This window comes from Drosophila innubila, assembly GCF_004354385.1.
Source record: "Drosophila innubila isolate TH190305 chromosome 2R unlocalized genomic scaffold, UK_Dinn_1.0 1_C_2R, whole genome shotgun sequence".
Lineage (NCBI taxonomy): Eukaryota > Metazoa > Arthropoda > Insecta > Diptera > Drosophilidae > Drosophila > Drosophila innubila.
The window spans coordinates 1,544,727-1,570,346 of record NW_022995374.1 but is presented as its reverse complement, the minus strand read 5'-3'; the positions used below and the strand labels follow the sequence as shown (position 1 = coordinate 1,570,346).

The 25,620-nt window shown below is 35.5% G+C and overlaps 3 protein-coding genes across 3 annotated transcripts; 2 read left to right on the top strand and 1 right to left on the bottom strand.

Moving 5' to 3' along the window:
• Window positions 1-1,446: 1,446 nt before the first annotated feature.
• LOC117785847 (sodium channel protein 60E-like) lies at window positions 1,447-20,911 on the top strand (the record flags this gene model as incomplete). Its single annotated transcript, XM_034624100.1, has 3 exons — window positions 1,447-1,516; window positions 7,316-7,711; window positions 20,655-20,911. Coding segments are annotated over exons 2-3 (303 nt in total), but the record flags the coding sequence as incomplete, so codon positions are not given.
• On the top strand, window positions 16,275-17,766 carry LOC117783509 (glycine-rich protein DOT1). The gene is made up of 2 exons (XM_034620929.1): window positions 16,275-16,390; window positions 16,472-17,766. The coding sequence occupies exons 1-2, from the start codon at window positions 16,373-16,375 to the stop codon at window positions 17,597-17,599; spliced, it is 1,146 nt and encodes a 381-aa protein (XP_034476820.1). The 5' UTR covers window positions 16,275-16,372; the 3' UTR covers window positions 17,600-17,766.
• On the bottom strand, window positions 18,944-25,311 carry LOC117783510 (mitochondrial thiamine pyrophosphate carrier). The gene is made up of 4 exons (XM_034620930.1): window positions 25,185-25,311; window positions 24,965-25,060; window positions 24,210-24,859; window positions 18,944-20,044 (listed from the first exon to the last, which is right to left on the bottom strand). Exon 4 carries the CDS (start codon window positions 20,042-20,044, stop codon window positions 19,016-19,018), a length of 1,029 nt encoding a protein of 342 aa, XP_034476821.1. The 5' UTR covers window positions 24,210-24,859; window positions 24,965-25,060; window positions 25,185-25,311; the 3' UTR covers window positions 18,944-19,015.
• Window positions 25,312-25,620: the final 309 nt, after the last annotated feature.

Below are 25,620 nucleotides of genomic sequence, written 5' to 3'. Positions count from 1 at the left end.
CGCAATGAGAGAGAAACTAGAGAGAAAACCGAATCTCGTGGTCGGTTTGATCTCAAAACTTTGTTTATAAATTAAATATAGTTATTTATAATTAATAGATGTATTACATATGATTGCTCGCATTTGCTGATCCCCGAGTAGCCGAGGCCGTTAGTGTTGTTGTGCTTTAAAGTCGCACACATTACGCATACGCCATGTGGATATTACGTATACGACAAGCGATAAACTTTGCTACTCGATTGCAACTGTAATGAGACAGGCATCTTGAGGCAGCTTCAATGCTTTTGTTCGTGAGTGGCCCATATTTGGGCTTAATAATTTTGACATTTTTAGACAGCAGCCTGCGGTGCAGCAGCAGCAGCAGCAACAGCAGTGGAAGTGGAAGTGGCAGCAACAGAAGCAGCAGCAGCCAGAGCGTAGCATAAAATAGTGGGAAATTTTACAAAATGCCCCACAGCGCATTTGTTTATGCCGGCAGGAGAGAAAGTGTGCCAAATCTGACGATATACCGTAGTGCTTTTAATCCTTTTAGCTTGAATAAATTCAAATTTTAAATTTTATTAAATAATGCCCATAACTCTTATTTACATACTTACAAATTGAAATATGATTTTCTAATGATTTTTGAAACAAATAGATTTTAAAACTAACAAATATTAAGAGTAAATTGTGAAGCAAACTATTTTAAAAAAATGCATTATAAAAGACAATAAAATTTTATGCATTATTGTAAATTAATTTTATAAAGTTAAAAATTGAAAAAATTTAAACTAAAAATAGTTTTTCACAGATCGAATTAACCGTTCCACATTTAGTAACGGGTTCGGAAAAAAATTACAGTTTAATTTACGGAAGAGGAAAAGAGGTATACAAACTTTAAGAAACCATGATAAGGGAAATAATCTCATCATAAATTAGGAAATTCAACTTTATAATCAATTAAAAATTTAAATAACAAAAAAAAAACTAGCGAGAAAAAATTAAATTTTATGTTTCTTATTTTTATTCCCAAATTTTCGAAAACTGAGTAATATTTATCGATACTAGTATAGAAAATATTAGCTAATCCAAGCTTAAACTAATAAATAGAACCACTGTGCAATGGCAATGACGAGACGAGCGTCTTGTAAGTGAGTGTGTGTGTGTGTGTTTGTGTGTGTGAGTGTGTGTGTTTGTGTGTGTTGGCCTGCGGTCGTTGCTTTTGACATTTTGGCCAAAACAGAACACGCTGCGACACGCACATGGCACACACGGCAATTTGGCAGCTCGGCAAAGAGGCGAAGAGAGCGAGAGAGCGCGCGAGAGAGCAAAAGGACTATGAAGAGCGTATGTCCTGGCATCGTGTGCGCCTTAAATATAGGGAAATTTACGTTGGTTGTCTGCAGATTACGTCAAACGAGCAACGGACAAACCCGTTAGCTGCGCTCGCAAGTCGCGACTCGGAGAATCGGAACTCGGCAGTCAGTCACCAACGAACCTTAGAATCGAGCAGTCGCCAAAAAAATGCAATGCACGCGTCCGTAGAGCGAGACACAAATACAAAAGAACAAAAAACCAAAAAAAAATTAAAATAAAAATAATACTATAGAAAAAGCAACTAAAAAATAAATAAAACAAGCCAGAAATACACTGACAAAAACACACACACATACATTAACAGCGCGGCAACAACAAAAGTAACTGACACACACACACACAGAGAGACTGAGAGTCTTACTTACACACACACACAGAGTCTGAGATTTACAAGTGCAAGCGAAAAAGTCAAAAATAGAGTGAAATGTGCATATCGTTGTTGTTGTTGCGTTTGTTGTAACGGAAACTAACCTACATTTTCGCGCTCTTTCGCACGCACGCAAGCCACAACACACACATACATACATATGCAAAGTAAAACTCTCACACACTTATAAGCAACTGTGACGCCTGTTCTCGTGTTCTCTCTCTCTCACTCTCTGCTTAACGCGCTCTCTCGCGCCGCGCGCGCTCTCTTCCCTTTCAGAGCTCGAAAGGCTCAACAGTAAATTGTAATAACACTTCTTAGCTTAAGGTGTGTGCGTGCGTGCGCGTTGTTGTTGTTGCTGTTGTTGCTGCTGCTGTGTGTGTGCGTGTGTATGTGTGTCAAACAATGTGCGTGCCAGCGCTTTTTTTTCGCCATTGCCTTTGCCTGCGTCGCTGCCCACTGCCCGCTGCCAGCGTCGCTGCTTGCGTTGCGAGCATTGTTGCATAGAGTCGCGACTAAAATAAAAATGTAATTAATGTTATATGTGTGCACACACAAACACACACACACACACACACACACACACACACACAAATACATACATATATAAATATAATAAGTACACAAAAAGCCACAAACTAAAACAAAAGTAACAACAACAGCAATAATAATAACAACAAAAGTGTGACCAGCTGCCAACAAAATTGAAGTAGCCGCAGTCCAAAGCGCGAGCGAAAGAGAAAGCAAGCTTACAAAATAAAAAATAAAAAAAAAGTGAAGTGCTAAAGGAAAAAGAAACAAGTTTCGAAATGCGAAATTCGAATTCGAATGCAATGTGAATGCGAAAGCGAAGTTAAAAATAGTAACTAGTGCAAATTGAAATGTAAATATACACACACACACACACACACACACACACATACAAAGACAAGTGCAGCTGCACAGTTAGTCAAGTAATTGTTTTGACAAAAAAACAACATTTTTTTGAATTTCAATTTTATATGTTAAATTAAAAAAGTCTTAAACAAAAAATAATAATACAAATTTTGAAAATTAAATTTTTAAATAAATAATACGCTTTGTCAAAATAATAATTTGGTTCACTGTATGTATACATATGCTGCGGTTACATAAAGCAATACCAAAAACAACAAAAAACAACAACAACAATAACTTCAGTAATTGCAACAAAAATGCAATTAGAAATATTTAAAGGTAAATCATTAAACATATCAATTAAGTAGTACAGCTAAAATGACTGCTTGGGAGGAGACTGTAGGGTATAGTGTTGGTAGGGTGGGGTGTGGTACAGTGGGGTGGCTTGCTTACCACACTGCGGTTGCGGCTTGTGGCGAACATTTGGCCCATAAATTAGCGCTTGATGTGCACTTAACTAGCGCACAGTTCGTGCAAGAGTCCAAAATAAAAATAAAAACAAGTAATACAACTTTAGGTCCAAGTCTTGCACTAAAAGATACCCTTTACTTAAATAAACAGCAACAATAAAAAAAAATATTGCATACTTCTAAGCGCTTTACTTTAGTTTCTTGTTTTCCCTTTATGGCCAAGATATTGATAAACTACATACTAGTCTCATAGAATTGAAGCTAAAATCAAGTTAGAAGGTAATTTCGATTAAAAGATACCCTTTACTCAATATATATTGCATACATTGAGGAGCTTCTTGTGCATTTTTTGTTTTACTGTGCAGTTTTAAAAAATGTTGCATACAATTGGGAGCTCACAATGCTCAATAATAAAAAAATAATGTAAAATCTCCATTAGTAATAGTTTAGTATCATAAAGCAAATCTTACAGTCGAGTTACCGACTTAGAAAATACTCATTACTTAATTAAAACATGTATGAATTTAATTTTTGAATATTAAACTTATATTAAACCAATAAAATATATTTAATTTTAATTTATCAAATAGTTTTTCGGCCTTTTTATTTTATTTTAAAGTCAAAAAATTAGTGAGATAAACTGAGCTTAATTTTTTTTTTTTAATAAGTATGTGATTTTTATATTTTATCAAAATAATTACTTGACATGCTGCACATACTTTAAAAGATCTCCCTGTTACATTCATTACAACGAATATACCATTGTTCACTACTATTAAGGGGTATACAAAAAAGTATAGCATATCTTAAGGCGCAGGCCAGCTTCCGCTTCGTTTTATGGTGGAGTCAACTTTAAAGCCCCCCTTCTTCTGCTTCCGTTCTCCTTTGGGGCAGCAATCTCCCGGAGGTCACGCCCAAATTGTGGCTGTAGAACGTAACTTCCTCCCCAGTCCATAAAAATTTGTTAGCCAACACTGGTAATGCCAGGTTGCTCTTATTGTTGTAATAAAAATATTTTGACGATTTGTGTGCTTAGCAAAAAATGTGTAGGGGCGGGGGAAGATGAAAATGGAGGGATAGGGGGCAGGAGAAGGAGTGGGGGATGCCACAGGGGTTCTGCTAACTGATTTCATTTGCTGCTCGGCCATTTTCTTATCGGCAAACACATACAGAGAGTAAAACATACAGTATATGAAGCAATTATTTTGATAGAGAAAAAAATCATTTATTTTTAGAAATATAAAAATTTCTTGAACTTTTTTTTTCATATTTTATAACAGTTTCTTATGGTTTATACTCTTATCGGCAAGAATACACGGAAAGAAATATATACAGTATGTCAAATTAATATTTTGACTAAGAAAAAAATATATATATTTGTTTTTTTTATTTTTAAAAATCAGTGGATGCAATAAATCTCGCTATTTATATTTTAAAACTTGTTATAATTACAAAACAATAAAGTTAATAAAAAAAAATAAGAAATCAAGAAAATAATTATTTTTGAATGGCATTATTAAGTAGAACCCTAATTTTTTCTCAAGTATGTCAAGTAATTACTGTGACAAGGTACAAATTTTTCGTCTTTTTTTAAACTTTTAAAAAAAGTCTTATTTCCTAACCTTGTTTTAAAGACCACAACTATAATAAAATATGTTGCAAAAATATGAAACCAAGAACAGACTTGTTCTGCAAAATTAGATTCCACTTGGTTTGTCAAAAGAATTACTTGACATACTGTAAATAAATATCTTTCTCTAAGGCCGGCCGCCTTTATGACTGCATTGTTGTTTAGCGCAGCTGCCATATCTTTCTTTCCTCTTCTTTCTCTCTCTCTCTCTCTCTCTCTCTCTCTCTCGCTCTCTCTCTCTGTCTTCAATGACAGCGTGACTTCCGACAGAAGGAAGAGCCGCACCTGTCTGCACTATGAAGAAGCGAAGGCAAAACTTGATATTGAATATTTTATGGCACTTCATCTAACGCTTTTCCATTTCGCATTTCGCCAACGTCAGCGGTGTCAAGAAGTTTTGTAAAACACAACAGGAAGCAGGCCTACCTACAACAACAACAACAACAGCATCAGCAAGTAGATGAAATAACTAGTAGCAAAGTCTATAGACGAGCCAACTCGACTCTAAGAGACCCTGCACTTATTCAGTAAAGATACAAATTACTAAAACGAATTCTTCTGAACATTATAATATTAAAATTCCGCAAGGAATAAACTGAAATGTCAAGAGGGAAACGTAACTCGATTGATCGTCAACAAATTAAAGTAGTTAAAAACCACTAATATATAGACTCAATAGGTAATTATTACAGCCTCCTATGTCTTACCGTTTGGTCTGCACAAAGATCAGTCAGTCAGTCAGGACAAACAGTTTTACATACTGACAAACTTAAAAGACCCTTTGTACATTTTAAGTACAGGGTCTAACGACAAGTCACACACAAAAGCTCTGAGCAGAAAAGTGAGCAGCATCATCCAAGCGTGGCCTCCTTCTGTTTGCCTTTTACTGTGCGCCATTTATCAATTCTCTTAACTTGCTTCTATCTGTGTGTGTGTGTGTGTGTGTGTGTGTGTGTATGTGTGTGAGAGTATCTGTGTATGTGTACGTGTATGTCTGTGTGTGTGATGCCATAATGTTAATTAACTTTATCTTTGTTAAGCTTTAAGTCTTAAAGCGTGTGCACATTTTCCGGTTCTGTCGTTGTCGTGTTTATCTTTTCCGTTACTCACATTACGTAGGTATGTTACGTAAACGTAATGCGAACGTATTACGTGCACGCATAAGCCGTGTAGGTGTCTTAAGCTCCGCATTAGCGCCTGACAATTTCCGTTTAATGACAGCGTCAATTGAGTGGGCCACATACAGTATATCAAGTCATTCTTTTGACAAGCCAAGAAAATCATTGATTAAATAACGCAAAAGAATCTTTTCTTTGTTTTGTTTTCTTCTTATTTACTTATTTGCTTATGGTTCTTACAGCAAACTAGGAATCTTTTCTTTGTTCGGTTTTCTTCAAAAATATCAGATGACGACAGACTTGGACTTCTAAAAAAATTAAAACTCTGCCTTTTTTACAAAGCTTCTTTTTAATATAATTTTAAAAAAATATGAGACCGTATTAAAAACCTATTCTCGTACTTTTCTTTTTTGAAGTAAGGTTTGTTTTATTGTATAAATTAATATATCCCACCTTTCTTAATAACTAAACATTATTAGTATTAAAGTTTTTCCCTAACATGTTGACTGGTTTTTTTTAATGTTGTAAAATGCATTTTGGAATAATCGTTTAAAAGCATACGCTAACATTTTAGAAATTTATTCAAAAATAAGTTGTAAAACTTCATTCGTAAAAATGTGCAGTCCGTATGCTTAAATATTAATTCATGTGCAAATTGTTGAAATTACTTGAAATTGTTTCTTTAAGAAAACTTAACAAGATGTAAATTTTTAATAATGTGAAAATTACCATACACAGTCCGTTAGGAAAATGTTTTGACAAAATAAAAATGCACATACAGTACAATACAATTTCAATGCAATATTTAATTTGTTGCTTTATATTTCTTGACAAAAGACAAAATTTAAAATAGAATTATAAAAAAAATGGAAACCAAATATTTAATTTTTGAAAGTTTTGAAAATTTTTGATTTGGTAAAACACTTTCTTGACTAGCTGTAGGTGAATTTTCTTCTTTGTCAAAACCAGAGATACGATTTTAATTTTTTAAAATTGAGAAATACTAATTATTATTTTTATTTTCTTTTTACAATATTTAAGAAGTTCTTTTTTAAAAAAGCAAATTAAGATTTTAATACTAGTAAAAATAGTCCCAGGTCAAAACACTTACTAGACATACTGTAAGAGAGTTGCAGCACACACACACACACACACACACACACTCATAGCATAGTATATGTAAAGACACAATAGTAAATGAAGACCAAACTAATAAGCTCCCCTTTATATCTTTTCTTCTCGTTCTCTTTCTTGCCATTTACAGTAATCAGCCACAAAGCACACAATGTAAAGCAGCAATAATCACCGCAACGTAACGCAACGCAAGGGAACGAAACGAAAAAGAAACGGGACGCAGCGTAACGTAACAAAGCAAAAGCGAAGGCAAAAGCTCATCATTTCCATTATTGGAAACTGTCGTACTCATCAGTTTTGCATAGTTACACACACACACACAAACTAATGTACATTTATATACACACACATACATAATAGAGAGAGAGAGCAGCGTGGAACATCATGAAAGCGACAAACGTGATAAACACAAATGCAACAACAACAAAAATAAGAAAAAACGACAACAGCAACAAATGAGCAAAAAGAGCACTGAGCAATGTTAACAAAGGCGACAATATTCAATGATCCCAATGTGTGTGTGTGCGTGAAGAGAACAACGCTTAAGCTTTAAGCAGCAGCACAAGTGTGTGTGTGTGAACGAGACAAACAGAACAAGATTGAGAGAGCGAGCGTTTTTGAGTGAGAGAGCGACATGCAGCTGCGATAAGAGCAACAACTACAACCACAACAACAACCACAACACAAGCAGATAAACAAGGACAATCAGTCAAAATGAGTGATGATCAAACGTTAGCAGAGCAGAATGAAGCGAACAAAGGTGAGTGCAGGGGCGGGCGTCACAAAAGGGGCGTTAAAAGGGGGCGCCAAGATACATGGGGCGCATCGATTTGTATGGGTTCAAAAAAAAATTGAAAAATGTTAACCCAATTCTAAGATGTTTTCACCAAGATAGCATAGTTCTGAAATTAATATCTAGTTTCCGCTTTTTGAGTTGATAACTTGTGTGTTTAAGTCCTTGCTTTTTTTTATAAAGTTGCCCCATGTGAAACTTTTTGTAGGCACGCCACTGAATAAGTGCAGAGAGTGGGAGAGTGAGAGAGAGAGATTAAAGTGTTGTGAGGACTAAATGAGCTATGCAATCTAAGAGTTAGATAGTTTCTCTTCCTCCGCTCCCACCTAAATATGTATGAATCTTTCTGCTAGCATAAATAAGAGTATTTATATAGATTGGTAGGTAAGGTGGCATTAAATCTGCGCATGCATATGAAATTAGCCAGCAAGTTGGATGCTTCCGACACTTGGCCCAAAGGCAACACAAATAACACATAACACAAACAAGGCACGCAAACATTGGGCCAACAATTTTGGGCCGACTACTGTTCGTATTTACCGTTAGCTCGCTGCTTGTGCGTGCTTCGATTCGGGACTGGGATTGAGTTTTGGGATTGGAATTGAGATTGAGATTGGGATTGGAATTGTGCTCAAGCTCTTTGGCTCATCAGCATAATTAAATAGCATTGCCCAATAAAATTTGACTCGAAATCTTACACAGATACACACACACACACACGCAGACTGAATAGGATACAGATACTGATAAAGATACGGCTACAGTTAATGTGAGAATGCTTTTCAGTGTTGCCAATTTAGCCTTTTATCTGAAAGTAGGATAAAAATGAAGAGTGAGGAACAAAAAAATTATTTTTTTAATTTTTATGAAGAATTAAAATTGAGACCAAATAATAATAAAATTGACAATCTGCAAGGAAATCGATTAAATTTTGAAAAAGTTATGACAGTTTAAAATTTGTGAAAAAGAGTCAAAGAAAAGTAATTAACGGAAAAAGAGACAGTAAGGATCAATAAATGGCATTTTTAAATTTTGCTGCAGAATCAATAAAGAGGTCAAATAATGATAAAATTGTAATTCCGAAATGACGGTTTAAAGTTTTCGAAAATGTCTCAAAAAGAAAACGAATAGAAAAATTTTCAATTTCGATTGGATTTAATTTGATTAAATCGATTGATGTTAATAAAAATAATCCCTACTTATTTGACTTTATATTAAAAATCAACACACTGAGAAAAAAAGATAAAGATTTTCTTTACAATTTTTCATCCTTGTTTTAGCTACTTTTTTTTGTGTTGAACTTGGCATCTCTGATGCTTTTAGAAGATGCTCAGGGGTAATTTGAATAAATGATTTAGTAAAAATGCAATCGCTTTGGGAGCCTCAGTCTCTGTTAATGACTGGCCATAAGTTACGCAACCGTTTGACTAAACGCATTCTGAATGTAGGGAGAGTAGAGAAGAGTGAGCAGGGAAGAGAGAGCAGGGAAGAGAGAGCAGAGAAGAGAGGAAGGTTCACTTGAGGGGCACTCACACACACACAGGACAATTACCAGTTGGTACAATTCAGTTTTCAGCTTTCAGTTGCAGCTGTGGATTGGTAACAATGCACAAAGGCCAAAACAGAAGCACCAAGGGAGGGGTTCCACAAGGGTAATGGTGGATACAGGGGGGGTAGAGCGGGGGTAGGGGATTACAAATATGGAAACGGAAACGGAAACTAATTAAATATGTAGAGCAAACTATTTTTTTATGCGTTTTAACTGCAGTTGCAGTTTACCTTGGACTGCATTCTATTTTTTATTTCTTTTGTATTTTATGCAATTTTTTTATTGCATCTCTTTGTAGCCCAGTAATCTAAAGAGAGACAGGCTTTTGGGTTTGTGAAAATGCCTGTGCGTTCTAATAAACACCTAGAATTCAGGAACTTAAGAGAACATTGTTTTTCTTACATTTCAAGTCAGTTTTAAAATTTTTTCATTGGTTTAAAATCAACTAACAAGTGACATTTTAAAGCAACAGCCTTAAAATTTGGGTTCCGAAATTTTGGCTCCGAAATTTTGGCTATCGATCGAGTTTGATTTTTTAAATTTGTATTTATTTTATGGAGCTTGAATCGAAGGGCTGAAAAGTTACAGTTACTGGGCATTTAGCAGTCGATCAGCTAAACTGCAATGTTCTGAGTTGAATTTTTTATTTCACTTTTTGTTTCACTTTTCAATTGAGTTTACTTTTGGCCAGGAAGCGAGGCCCAAGAAAGGAAAGAAAGTGCAGAGAGTGCAGCTCTATGATGTCTGTCTGTCTGTCCGACTGTCTATCTGTCTGTCCGACTGTCTGTCTGGCAATTATGCCATACAATTTGCAGACAGTTCCCATTCCAAATCCAATCCCATTCCCAGTCACCATTGAACTTGTGCAAAGGTCTGCACAGCTGCAACTTGCAACTTGCAACTTGCAACCTGCAACCTGCAACTGGTTTTTCCTTTACTTCTTTTTTTTTTTTAATACTTTTGGAAAAGCCGAGTTTCGCAATATTGTGAAAATAAGTGTGTATTTGTGTCTTTTGTGCAATTTCCTTTTGTTGCAGGCGCTTTTGAGAATCATTTTGCTTCCGCATCAAGATTTGTCTCGCATCTGCCGAAGATGTTGCAAGCCGGTTTCTCCTTAACTATATACAGTTAGGCTAGCAAGTGTTTTGACAATATAAAAAATTCACATGCATGTTTTTATTTTTTTTTAATTTTTATATTCGATTAAAAAGGAATTTCCCTAATTCTTAAACTTGTTTTAACAACTATAGACAATAATAATTAAATAAGAAATAAAATAAAAATTCATTAAACATATATATTTTTTGACAGAGAAATTGTGTAAATTATTGACATATACAAGTTTGTTATAATTTATTTTTAAAAATATGTAAATGCTGTGAATATTATGTTATATTTTATTTAATAATTATTTGTTCTAAAAACCAAAATAAAATAAAAAATAAAAAATGATTCATCTATATATATAAAACTGTTTGTCCTGACTGACTGGCTGACTGATCTTGATCTTAAAAATATATTGTTTTTGACAGAGAAATTGTATAAATTTATAATTGTGTCAATAAAGTGTTTTGACAAAACCCAAATTCACATATATGCTATTTATTTTTAAAAATATGTAAATTGCGATAATATATATATTTAATTTAAATTCAACTTGTTTTCAAAACCATAGACTAATATAAATGAATGAGAAATTAAAGAAAAATGAGCAAATTTTTGTCAAAACACTTTCTTGACTAGCTGTAAGTATTTTTTTTTTTAAATTCATTTTTTGTCTGGGCTTTTGGGGGAGCATTATGCAATATGGGGAAGATGTGCGTCGCGTTGCATTTCATGTTAATGTGCGACAACCGGTTGATCATCATTGTAGCCAGCCCTCTTTCCCAGCTGCCCCTGCTTTCCCCCCCTCTCTCTCACTCTCCCTATGTCTGTCTCTTACAGCATCTAGCTCTCTTTTTCTTTGTTGAATCTTCTCTCTGATAGTTGGAAGTCACAGCTGTTGCCATTGCCCGTTAATCTTCATCAAAAGTTGCACACGAACTTGATTTCCACTTGATAGTTAATGACTTTTCAAGGCACGAAATATATATACTTGTATTTCTACAGTGTCTAGTATATAAATAGCACTATATGAAATGCATTTCGTATATTTTACCTAATCATCGTTACTATCCACACAATGATTACTATATTCCGGGTATTACAACTCTCAAGTCACGTTTGTAACGTATCGAAAAAAAAGGCTTTCTTCAAATTACTTTCATTAATATTTATTTATATAAATTCAATACTAGAAATCTGTCGCAAAAAGTTGTGGAAATTGAACACTGTTTAAGTATCAATTATTTTTATTTAACTGTTAATTTATTGCAGAAAACAATGGCATTAAAAATCGAATTAATAAATGCCAAAGAAAGTATATATATAAAAAGTAATGCAAAAATAAAATAGACAATAATTTTAATATATTTTTTTAACAAACAAATAAAAAAAGAATTTTGAATTTTTTACTGTTTTTCTCTCATTGATTTATTGCTTTAGATAATTTTTTATTAATATTTCTTTGTTTTCTTTTCAACTTAATTTTATAAGTTTTAGTTTTTACTATCACATTGTTATCTTAAAAGTGAGAGCATTTAAGCTGCGGTGTGTTAAACAAATCGCTCCAATCTCTTGTTTTATGTGTAACAGCTGCCCTCGTTGTTGTTGTTTGTTTGTTGTTAGTTGTTTGTTGTTGTTGTTGTTGCTTAAGTAGTGTTTATGTAAGCAGCTTATGTTTTGTATCTGAATTGTTTAAGTTGTCTGCTTTGTTTACATTTTGTATTTAAAACACAAAAATGTTGTATATTAATTAATTTGGCAAGAGAGATGAAATTCGAATTGGAATTTTAAATTTGAATCTGAATCTGATGGCTTGACTTACACAACACACAGAGAGAGAAAGAGAGAGAGAGAGACAAGAGAAATTGTAATCAACTAATTTGCATTGTGGCAAGCATGTAAAAACAGCTATAGATGCAGATACAGATACAGTTACAGATACAGATGCATAATGTTGGCTTAAACCGAAGAACAGTTAATGAAAAGTGCTAATGAAAACCCGCATATCCAATGCAAATGGTTAATCAACAATGAAAGCAAAACAATGGACTTGCCCAGTTACAGATACAACAGTTGCAGATACATTTACAGCTACAGCTACAGATACAGATACAGATACATCTGCTGATGGATGACCGAAGACAGATGCGGGCGCTGGCCATGACCTCGTCTCTCTCACTCTCACTCTCACTGTCGCTCTCGCTCTCTCTTTCTCTGATGTAAGAATCACACAAAAATGAGTGGCAAAAATCAGCAGCAACAACAACAACAACAACAACTACAACAATTTCACAAATGTTGCAACCAGAGCATGACATGATTTTTTGTTGATGATGATGCCCCACAGTGGCACAGCACTTGCTACAGCCAGTTTGTGGCAAGTTTTAACCCTAAACAATTCCAAAAAAAAAATATTTTTTTATAAAAAAAACATTTACCAACAAAAATAAAATTTAAGATTTAAATTCTTAAACAAATTTCTTTTAATCTGCTTAGTTAAAAATTTTAAACTAAATTTATTGAAAATTCGAAAAAGTTACTTCCTCACAATTGATTAAATAAAAAAATAAACAAATTTTTAGTTCTGTTTAAAATATTTTTAAAATTTTTCCGTTTTATAATTGCTTGTTTTTAAATTTCGTTTTATTTAATGCATTATTTACTTCTTTAATTTTGTACACTAAAAGTTTTCCAAGAATTCTTTTACAAGCAGACAAGATATTTTAGATAATACTACAATATAATGTATATTGTTTTTGGTTAGTACTATAAATGTATTTCCTTCAAATAGCTGAAAACCAAAAAATAAAGCTTTGGCAATAGCTTAAACTCATGAATGAGATTTAACTTGTATTTGATTTGAGTGAAGAAATGCAATTAAATTTGCCACAAATTCAATCAATTTATACCCAGTTGCAACATTCAAACATGTGGCATGTTGATGGATTAATTGCATAGAGACACTTTGTGTAATGTCGTTAATGGGTTAACAACAATAACGAGTACTCGTAACACCGACAAACCCGAAGAGCGAGCGAGGCAAAAAGGGTTTTTGGCCAATAAACCAAAGGCAAAACAAGGCAAGGCAAAATCATGGTTAAAGTCTAAATCGTTGGCATCCCATCGGGCCAAGTTATGCAAGTGCTTGTTGACGATGTTGTTGACGATGTTTATTGTTGTATAAGGCTCACGGGTAGCAACAACAACAACAACAACATCAACAGCAACAAAGATTAAGTGGCAAAAGGAATTGCCAATAGGAAGTTCATATCAACAGCAATATTACCATAAGCATAAACGTAAACACAATCAAAATAACGGTTAACAGTCTAACCAGTATTGGGCTGACAACAACAATGTAATAAAAATCCGAAAAATATAAACATTTTATCTACAGCAAAACTCGACAATTTTATACCCTTGCAAAGCACTGTATATTTTATAAATATGTTTCATATAAACAAATTAAATTATTCACAAAATAAAGATGTTAAACAAAAACTAAAAATAAAAACTAATATAGTAGAGTTAACAGCTCCATAGACAAAGGACCAACACAACTTCAAACTCTCATAACTTCATAAAAAATTAACCGATTTTCAAGCGGAATGTCATTTTGATCATGATTTGGCCTCTAAATTGATTCTGCATTTAAATTATTATCAGCTAAAAAATTTGATATTTTTCGATCCGAAGCCATTTATCATCCAATTTTCCATACCTACCCCTTGACATTTTTTCAAAAACTTTGATCTCTCATAACTTCATCAAAACTTAACCGATTTTCAATCGGAATGCCATTTTGATCTTGATTTGGCCTCTAAAATGATTCTGGATTTAAATTTTTATCATCTAGAAAATTTGATATTTTTCGATCCGAAGCCATTTATCATCCAATTTTCCATACCTACCCCTTGACAATTTTTCAACAACTTTGATCTCTCATAACTTTATCAAAAATCAACCGATTTTCAAGCGGAATGTCATTTTGTTCATGATTTGCCCTGTAAATTGATTCTGCATTTAAATTTGTATCCTTTAGAAAATTTGATATTTTTTCGATCCAAAGCCATTTATCATCCAATTTTCCATACCTACCCCTTGACAATTTTTCAACAACTTTGATCTCTCATAACTTTATCAAAAATCAACCGATTTTCAAGCGGAATGTCATTTTGTTCATGATTTGCCCTGTAAATTGATTCTGCATTTAAATTTGTATCCTTTAGAAAATTTGATATTTTTCGATCCGAAGCCATTTATCATCCAATTTTCCATACCTACCCCTTGACATTTTTTCAAAAACTTTGATCTCTCATAACTTCATCAAAAATCAGCCGATTTTCAAGCGGAATGTCATTTTGTTCATGATTTGCCCTGTAAATTGATTCTGCATTTAAATTTGTATCCTTTAGAAAATTTGATATTTTTCGATCCGAAGCCATTTATCATCCAATTTTCCATACCTACCCCTTGACATTTTTTCAAAAACTTTGATCTCTCATAACTTCATCAAAAATCAGCCGATTTTCAAGCGGAATGTAATTTTGTTGGCTTTTGGCTTCATGATTGATTCTGCATTTAAATTTTAATCATTCTTTTTAAGATTTTCAAATTCATATTTTTATGTTTACTTAACTTGTCTATGTATTAGAGTAAAATTATTCTTGTGCTGTCATGCTCTTTTTGAATACGTTTCATAATTCGTGACAGAATCAAAATACCCTCTGGAAGTTTATTATAAGGAGGGTGGCAGAGAGTTGAGACAGAGAAAGGGAATGAGGTGCGGCCCAGGGCAAGTTGATCAACTTGCATATTAATTTGATTTTCGATTGAAAATATTTGAAAATTCAAGCTAAAAACGTTGCCACCAAAATTGAGGCAGCCCAGCAGCAAAAACAACAACAACATAAACAACAATAATAACAACAACCATTTGTCCAACGGCAGACGATGAAAGTGGAGCAGACATAGAGACGGAAGCGTTGTTGTTGTTGTTGCTTCTGTTGTTGCTGCTGTTGTGAAGAGATTTCGATCTTGGGTTGGTAACAAGTTGATGGCCCGGTTTTTGGAATTTGGCAAAAAGGGCGCTCGCTCTCTCGCGTAAAAGGTCAACAGTCGCAACGAAAGGGGGCGGGGCAGAGAGAGAGAGAGAGTCAGTGTTGCCAATTGAAAGTAAGTTTGTATGTTTAGATATAATTTGAAATATATTACTACATCTAAAATGGTATATGAAATATTAATTATAAAGAAGCAATAAATTTTTGAGTTCCAAATAAAAAAAAATAGCGAGAAATTAGATCAAAAATACCAAGAAATAAAAAAAAGTATATGTATTTAAGAAATGAATACATGAATTCAAATTTATTTTAATGACAAAAAAATTAAAATAAAATTTCATCTTGTATTTAGTATAGTTTATTAAAATAATGTTTTTCACACTGTTTCATTTAGGAATTTTCCACTCATGCAAATAATTTTAATTATTTATGCATTTTTTGAACCCACAAATTTTAATTGCGATGTTTGTTTGCAATGGTCCAGCTTTGTTAGCTATTTTATAGCTAAGCTGGCAACACTGCAGAGCGGCGTAATGAAATCGAAAACTGTAAACTGAAAATCGAAACTGAAAACTAAAAACTGAAACAATGTGGCCTTCAAAGAGACTTGAACTTTCAGAGAAGATTTGCAGAGAGAGAGAGAGAGAGAGAGAGTGAGAGAGAGAGTCGTGCAGACGCTGCATCTCTGCTCTCTGCTCTGTTTTCTCTGCTGCTGCTGTTGCTGTTGCTCTTGCACTTGGTGTTGAAGTTGAGTTTTTGTTGTGCACCACAAATTACATAATGATGGCTCTTGGTGGTTTTGGTGGTGTATAAAACCCGCCGCATTTGCCAATTGCCGAATCATTTACAGTTTGTCGTCTAACGAGAGACGCAGTCAGCCAAATTTTGTGAAATCCTTTCAAAACTCCAGGCAAGATGGCAGCCTATTTGACAGTGAGTGTTGCTTTGGTGGCTTGGGATCGTCGTGTCTTTTTTCACAGCACTCTTTCTTCTACGCTCTTTTCTCTTCTGCAGTTGAGCATTCTTTTGCTCGCCAGTTCGGCAGCTTGGGGCAAACCCACATTTGGTCGGGAACACGTGCACATACGCATCCACCTGCCGGAGAGCGGTGGTGGTGGTGGTGGTGGTGGTCATGATGATCATCATCATCATCATGAGGAGCATCATCATCATGATCATGGCAGCAGCGGTGGCGGTGGCGATTTTGCCGCCTATGAGATACACGAACATGGTCATGGTGGTGGTCACGGTGGTGGCGGTGGTTTCGGTGGCTACAGCAGCGGCGGCGGCGGCGGCGGTGGTGGTCATGTAGCCACCTTTGCTGTCATCACGGAGAATCATCATGGCAGCTCTGGTGGTGCACATTATGGCGGTGGTGCTACTGGTTACAGCTCAGGCGGTGGTCATGGACATGGTCATGATGATGCCAAAATTGCCGCCATTGCAGCGGCTGCTGGCTCTGGACACGGCGGACACGGTGGTGCACATGGTGGTGGTGCCGGTGGTGCACATCATGATCATGGTGTGGCACATATTGCAGCCATTGCAGCCGACAGCTCCCATGGTGGTTACAGTCATGGCGGTGGTGCTGGAGGCGGCGGTGGTTACAGTGCTCACGGTGGTGCAGGACATGATGTGGCACACATTGCAGCCATTGCAGCCAGCTCGGATACGAGCTCCCATGGTGGTTACAGTCATGGCGGTGCTGCTGGAGGCGGCGGTGGTTACAGTGCTCACGGTGGTGCTGGTGATGCACATTTGGCCGCTGTGGCAGCTGCTTCAGCGGGCTCCTCTCATGGCTCCTCAGATGCTGGTGGCTATAGCAGCTATGCGGCACCAGCCAGTGGTTGGAGCGGTGGTTCCGGCTACTCCGGCGGTGCTTCCGACTACTCCAGTGGTGCTTCCAGCTACTCCGGTGGCTCCAGTTACGCCAGCGGTGGCTCTAGCTACTCCAGCGGTGGTTACAGTGGTGGCTACAGTGGTGGTTATAGCAGTGGTGGCTCTGGACATGGACATGATGATACTGTCGCAGTGGCTGCCGCCTCCAGCGGTGGTTCACATGGCTCCAGCGGCGGTGGTGCTGGCTACAGTTACTCCGCACCCGCTGGCGGTTGGTCTGGCGCCGGTTCCAGCTGGTCTTAAGGCGTTAGCAGGTTGAAACGCTTTTGGCCATTGCGTCGTCTAGTCTATGTTCATATTCATGGCCCATTTGGAAAACCACCATAAGTTATAAATCAGCTACACATTTTCCCCATTACCATTTTCTACGTATTTATATAAACAAAATCCATAATCAAAAAAAAAAAAAACAAATTAAAGGGATTCCCCTTGCAATATGTTATGTCGATGTACAAAATAAACTATGTATAAGTTAAAAGCCAAAGTGTCAACTTTATTCATAGCCAAAAAAAAATGTGGAAGTTATGTCAGACTGACTTTCAGACGGGGTGAAAGTGCTTAGCGGAAGAGTGGAGAGAAGCGAGGAGAAATGAAGACATTATCTCATCTCATCTTCACATCATGATCAAGTGTTTAACATCATCAATAGATGATTCAAACTGTTAGATAAGCAAATTTTAATCGATTTCAGCCAATCACATGATTTATCAGCGATTGATCAGCGATTGAAGAAGCTATTCAATAATTAAACCCTTGACCTTCTTTCTGCACGCTCATCATAGCGAATAACTACTGTAATCATCACTTTATCATTATGAAGTTTCATGCTATGAAATATAGTTATATTAATGCCAAAAGCAGTTAAGTTTAAAAAAATCAAAACAATTTAAAAATGTTTGCTATAAAAATTTAAAACAGATTTTATTTTTCGTTTCTGTAATCTTTATTCTTAAACTTTATACTATACAAAAATTTTGTTCTCAATTTCTAAATTTTTAATTTAAAAATGTAATAAAAAAAAACATAACAAATTTAATTTTTAATATCTACTCATACTAAAAACTTTTAATAAGAGAGTTGTACTATAGTTTAATGATAAATATTTCAGTTTTATTATAATTTCATCACATTTTATTTAAGCGTAAATTAAGGTTTTTTTACGAGTCTGTTCTAAACAAATAATAATAAGGAATTTTATTTTACCTATTCAGTCAGCTAAGCGACTAACTACTTTATTGGTCGTATAAATATCATGAAATTTCAAGTTATTAAAGATAATGATCTTTTTTAAGCAAATGCAAAATTTCACGACTTTATCCTTACAAATAATATCTAGTAATTACTTTTAGCTTAAATATTATGATCAGAAATACAGATAATGATATTTGCTGAATAAAGAGCTATATTTGACAACAATTTTTGGTATACTATAAAGAAGAAAGTAAATAGTAACTAACATATTTGATAGTTCCATATATACTATATGCATAGATAATATAATTACTATTTATTTATTTCATAGCTAATTTAAAAAAAAGTGTATGTTACAAAATATGTAGAAAAGTACAAAATGAAATTTATGACCGCTTAAAATCAATTCCAAGATAATTATTTAATAAAAAAAAAAGGGTAGGAGGAAAAGAAGATGAATCTAAAATGTTACCAATTGCTTGTTTTCTTTGGCTTGCGACTGTGCTTCTTCTGCTCCTCCTCCAAGGATCTTTCGTAACGTTGATAGGAATGGGTGACATAGTGATTGTAATAGTCATAAATGGTAAAATAGCAGGCGGACATGACACCCGACTTGTAGAGAGTGGGCAACATGCCCTTGTAGAAACCGGCGAATCCCTCGTGCTTCAACGTATTCACGATGCACTGCCTCACACTGCGGCATTGGGGATTCATGCCAAATGATTTGCGATCACCCTCAAAATGATGGAGCATGGAACGCTTCTTCACCACATCGGCTGGATAAATGATCATTTTGGCGAGGACACCCGACAAACCGCCGCTGACGAACAATAATGGTCCTGGAATTGTATGCTTTGGATTCGGCACATTCGTGATGTATTCCCCCATGCGGACGATCATTTGATTGAAGATTTTGTAGAAGAGAAAATTGGCACCAACCAGCGGATAGATTTGCAATAAAGTCAACATCAATCCGCTCGAGATGCCACGAAATCCCTCGTTCCGAAAGACTTTAACAGCACCCGAAACGGGTCGCAATTTACTCGTCCCACTGTCGGGATCGGCGGCCACAACACGCGTTCGCACCACATCAAAAGGTTGAGCCGCAATTGTTCCCATGCAACCGGCAATTCCACCGCATAGAAAATAACTCAAATTCATGTGTTCACTGAAGAAGGGCGTTTGATGTGCCGCATGACGCAGTTGCTCATAGGACCAAAATTGTATAACGGCATACGTGACGCTCATCATCTGTCCGGCCAGATGGCCCTTCCAAATGCCACGGACTCCCTCCTCGCGATAGATCTTATTAAATGCCTGCAACATACCCACATATTTGGATGCCTTGACTTGCTTGGATTTTAACGGTTCCACCTGCAACTGAAATCGGATTTTGAGCACATCAAAGGGCTGCGTGATGAAACGAGTTACGGCTCCCGATACTCCGCCGCCGACTGCTTGCAGGATCTGAACTGTTGGCGAGTTCGTGTTAGTCATCTGCGAACAGGAATAAATATCACTGAAAACACTTTCAACACAACTTATTTAAAGAAAAAATTAAAACTTGCTATAATTTCATATAACTACTGCAAAGTTAAAAGTGGGAACAGTTTTAATATTACTGGGAACAGTTAAACTAATACTTGAACCAGTTCGAACAATACTGGGAACAGTTGAAATAAATATTAAATAAACCGCTTAGTCCTTTTAACTAAATTATATTAATTTTTTCCTCCATTACGTATTAAACAACCTTAAATTTTAAGAAAATTGTGATGCAGGAATACTTAAAGTAATACTGGAAACAGTTCAAGTCACTATGGGAATACAGAACACTTTCGAAAACACTTTATATTCTTAATTATATGTAAATAAATTTGTTTAATTGTGTATGTATTACGAGTTTAATTAAAAACATGATATGTGGGAAGAGTTTAAGTAACACTGTGAAACTGGGAACAGAATTTAAAATCAATTTAATAATTGCTTATACTTGATCTATTGATATCTTAAAGATTTAATTGAGATCATAGAGTAGCCTATATATTAACCTTAGAAATTTCATAGTTCCAAATTAATATATCTGAATTTGTCCATGATATTTCAGTTGCCAAACAGCAAGTCGTTGCCTACACGCAAAAGTCGCAGGTCAAGCACGAGAATCGTCACATTCAGTTGGTGCGGGAATATGGCTTCCATCCTAGGACCAAGGCCTCAGTCGAGGATGGCGATGTGTTGCCCAGAAAATTTGAGCCTTTTCCGGAGCACATGTATGGAAAACCGCTCGAGGAGATTGACACTTTCATATACGAAGAGGTAAGTCGACGCTTTTTCATATGCATATTATTAGCGTGCCCCCTCAAAATAAATGAACATAAAGAAAATCAAACGAAACAACAAAAAAAATTTAAGAAAAAAATGGAAGCTAAACAAACAAACAAACGAAAAAGAAAACGCTTCATTTGGCCCATTGCCATCAGTGTTGTCAACTTTTAGGGAAAAAAAATACCTGTTTCTGGTGGGAGCAGCTGATGACAATTTTTGACCGTTAAAAATAGCCAGATTTAATAAAAATTAATATAACGACACAACGAAAAATTTTGATTTAGTGTTTGTCTTTATTTCCATCTACAAAATAACTGAATTTTCACAGAAAAATATCTATAAATTTAGTCTATTTTTTATCGACAATAAACTAATTCATAAAATTTTGCTTATTTTGTCTACTTTTTATATAATTTAGCCCGATTTTTAAACTCTGATGTTGCTGACATTTTTATTTATAATCCTTAGGCTAAATATAGCTAGTTAAAATAGCCAGTTTTTCAGCTAGTAGCAATTTCCAAATTATTGAAACTTTAAAAAAAAAATAGCCAGTTATTATAAAGCTTAATTGGCAGCACTGATTGCCATTACCTTTCCGTTTAATTAATAAGTCACACACAGGGTATTTTGTGTGCCAGTTTACTCTCTTTCTACCTGCCGCACTCTCCCTCTCTTAAGCCTTTACCAACACTACAAACAAATTCAAAGAGTGTTCAGCAAGTGGCACAGACGGAAATGGAACGCGATGTTTTTGTTTTATTTTGTTGTTGTTCTTGCAAAAGTGTAAAGGTGCAAATGCAAGGACTTAATGAAAATGAATGCACTTTTGATGCCAAACTGAGGTTAATGGAAATGCAAAACAGCTAGAACAGCCCTCATGGCCCACTTGAAAGAAACAGCCAAAAAGCGACACGGATATCAGCATAATGTCTGTGCCACACACACACACACACACAGAGTAAGAAAGGAAGAGAGAGAAACATACAATCTTACAGTGAAACTATTTTTTATTGGCATACCTTCAAATTTAAATTGTTTTTTTAGTCAGTTAAGTTTCATAATTTTAATGTAAAACCAAAATACTATATATTTATATATTTAATTCTGCCAACATATAAATAGCAGTAGTTAATATAAATAATTTAATAATCAGTGCTAGTTTTTCAGTAATTACTTATAAAAAAACGTAATGTGCCAAAACTTTGTTGATTCACTGTATAATTATATTCGTAAGGCGAGAGTATATTTAGCAAGAGCGACACTAATATAAATGCAAATACAAGTACACACAGATACACACACACACACACACACACATACACAGTTATACTCTGCGGTAAGGAGGAAATGGGTCATGTGCACAGTTTGCCTTTAAAAAGGCCCAAGCAATGTGACAACAGTATTTTCATATTTACGTGACGGCAGCTTAAACAAACTGCCCACAGTTGGAGTCGAGTTTTGTGGTAGCCCTGCCCCTGGGTTTTTCCCCCTGGCTTATGCAGCAGAAACAGCAGCAGCAGCAGCCAACAGAAAGGACAAATTACAGACGAACATGCAAGTTTACTCAAGACTTGGCGGCATTCCATTTGACCAGTACAAAAAGTATAATACAGCCACATATATATACTACTAAGTGTCGTGTCCAAATATTTTTAACAAACGGCTAAAGTTTGAGGTGGTTGAGTGGTTAAATACGAGCATGCATTCAATTTAAATGCAGTGCTGCCAACGTTTTAGCGGAAAAATTGCTGTTTCTGGCTGGAAAGCATTCAAAAAAAAAACGGAGCTAAAATTGAGTTGCAAAATATATAAAAAAAGCAAGCATTTATATAAAAATTACATTTATATTTAACAGATTTTGAATTTAAATTTGTATTAAATTGTTAATTTTTTCTATATTACTGATAACAAGCTAAAAGGAAAATTTAAATGTCGCATATTTTGTTTGCATAGGTTTAGTTCAAGTATCCATAGCACTGTTGCCAATCTAGGTTTCTATAACAGTTTTTAGGATGCTCGTTTTTTTTTTTATTCAAGCAAAACTATTAAATCATAAATGTTTCTTTATATTAATTTTTTCAAATCAAGCTTTTTTAACGGTCAAATTCTTTCAACAGTGATCCATAACAAAACAGATAAATTTATGTGTTAAATGGCCAGATTTTCGGCTAACAGCAATATATAAATATTCTCTAGCAATCGAACTATGAAAATAGCCAAAACTAGCTATAAAATAGCCAAGCTGGCAACAGTGCTTAAAGCTGGTTAAGGAACGCAACCAGGGTCGGCGTAAATGTAACGCAATGTTGCCTGCATGGCAACGCCAACATCAATCGTTTGCATGCGTGTGTGTGTGATGTTTGCATACGTGCGAGCATGTGTACATTTGCATGTGTGTGTGTGTGTATGTATGCCAACGGAAAATCAAAGTATTTAATAGCATTTAATGGGCCACTTTAAGCCGGCTAAGGAAAAGCAAACATCTGTGGCGACAACGATAGCAGACAGTGATAAATACAACCGCATGTTTGCCAAAAATGTCCACAATTCAAGACAATATCCAATCTTAGTTACAACAGTCGACACAACTTTTCATTTTGTGCACTTAAAATAAACACGCTTATTCTCTGTCTCATTCTTCTACATTTTGTTGCCCCTTAGCAACTTCTTCCCTTTCTAGCACACTTGCCCAAAAGGGACGACAAAAGCACATGCAAATTTACAAAGCACACTCACACTAACACTACGGACTGAGAGAAAGTGTAGTGGAAGGTGGGGAGGAGGGTAAATTGCCAAACTGCCGCACAATCGTAATTTCTGCTTGTTACATTAAAATTTCTGCTTATTCGGCTGAACGCCATTTACAATGTGTGACAAACGACCTTCAAGCAGGCAGAGTGAAAGAGAGAGTAAATAGCTCCAACTATCCTTTTTAGTCAACCTTAATTGAAGCAATTAGAGCGCGCTAATAAACTTGGTTTAAAAGCCAGGGCTGCACAAACCGATTTATGCGCATTCCCAATTGGCGGCTGATTGAATTCCCCAATTAGCACAGGCACAAGTATGACGACCCTGTTTAATTGCATTTGTTACCTCTCACTAGATGTTATCTGGTTGCAAATGTATTAAATATATTGTATACGTAATATATTGAATATGTGCAGCAGATTCACGCGGCAATTAAGATGTGCAAGGCGTACCAGCCCTGTAACTGCATTCCCAATTGGCGGCTGATTGTATTCCCTGTGCAAATGCCGTATTAGCGGCAGATTGTACTCCCACCAATTTGCACTTCACCAAGTATAACGGCCCTGTTTTAAACACCTTAAGTACTCACTGGATGTTAGCTCGCTGCAAAGTTTTGGCGCCGACAACACGTTTGCAAATATATATAGAATATATCCAGCAGATCCACGTGACCAACACAATTCTGCAGCTTCACAGAGCGTGCCAGCTCTGAATACAAGTTTCTGATTGGACTCACACCAATTGGCACATCGGGCACCAGCATGAGACAACCCTGTCTTTGATACTTCACTGATGTTTTCTCGCTTCAAAATTGAATATTGCATATATTCACGTGGCAAACGCACAATTGTTCAGATAATCAGTTCGTTATACACCTGTATATTACAGAGCGCGACAACTCTGCAGAGTTCACGTTCACGCGCAGCCCAATCATAGGAATTTGGTTATGTTGAAAAAAGCACGCGTCGAATCTTCCCGTTGTTTTTTTTTGCTGTTTTTGGGTCAGCTTACTTTCCGTATATGAAAACAAAAATTACAAATTTATACACAACAAATTTTCTGTGGAACTTTTGTATAACCAGTAATTTATTGAAAAGTTTCAACTTGAAATTTCAAAATGAATCTCTAAAAAGCACATTTTTCTGGTGAGAGAATCTTGTATTTTTTGCAAAATTACTTTGGGCGTTTATTTTGTTGTTGCCCAATCGGTTTTTCATTCTTTTTGTACGTCAGAAGTTCCTGTAAAGGAAAAGAGAAAGAAAACTGTGTTAGCATGTGGAGAAATGACAGAGGGGGAGAGAGTGGAGCGCTAGCGCTCCGCTTAACAGTTTTCAGTACACTTACCAGTCATAATTGGGCGATGTCGAATTTGGTTTACTTGGACCTTGCACGCATCTTCCTGCGCTTACGCTTCAACCTACGCATACGCTTCTTACGCCACTATAAATAAAAACACAATTTAATTAGTTTACAGCAGCAACTTGATTTTATCTTTAAAATGTTTGTACACATTTATTATTTTTGCACTTGATTTTGATTTATTTGTATGAGTAGCAATTTTTACCTTAGCTCTCATTTTCCTTCTTGTTTCGAAGACGGTCTGAGAACGAAAGAACGATTGGAAAACGGAAGTCTAGCTGGCTACCTCGCGTGGCCCGGCTTTTGACATTTCCAAAAGTATCGATAAGTCAGATGACAGTTGCATGGCATCGAGTAGTTCTGTTAGGTGGCGAGCGCTGCTGTTAGTGTGGAGTAATTCTGTTAGCGTGCAGTGATGCTGTTAATTCGATAATTTTTAAATCAACTTGACATTTAGCCGCAAATTTAAATTCGATAAATGCTAAGTCTCTGTAATCCTTCAATTTTTGCTTAAAAATTTAATGTACAATTTTAAAACTTTATAAAAATCAAGTATTTAATTTCGTTTAACAAATTAGATGTTTTAATGCTTTAAAATCTGTGAAAACTGGCCTCGAATTATATTTATCGTTTTAAATATG

What these genes read in the sequence shown, in the direction of transcription:
- LOC117783510 (XM_034620930.1), bottom strand. Translation starts at nt 20,044, where the DNA reads ATGACTAACACGAACTCGCCAACAGTTCAGATCCTGCAAGCAGTCGGC.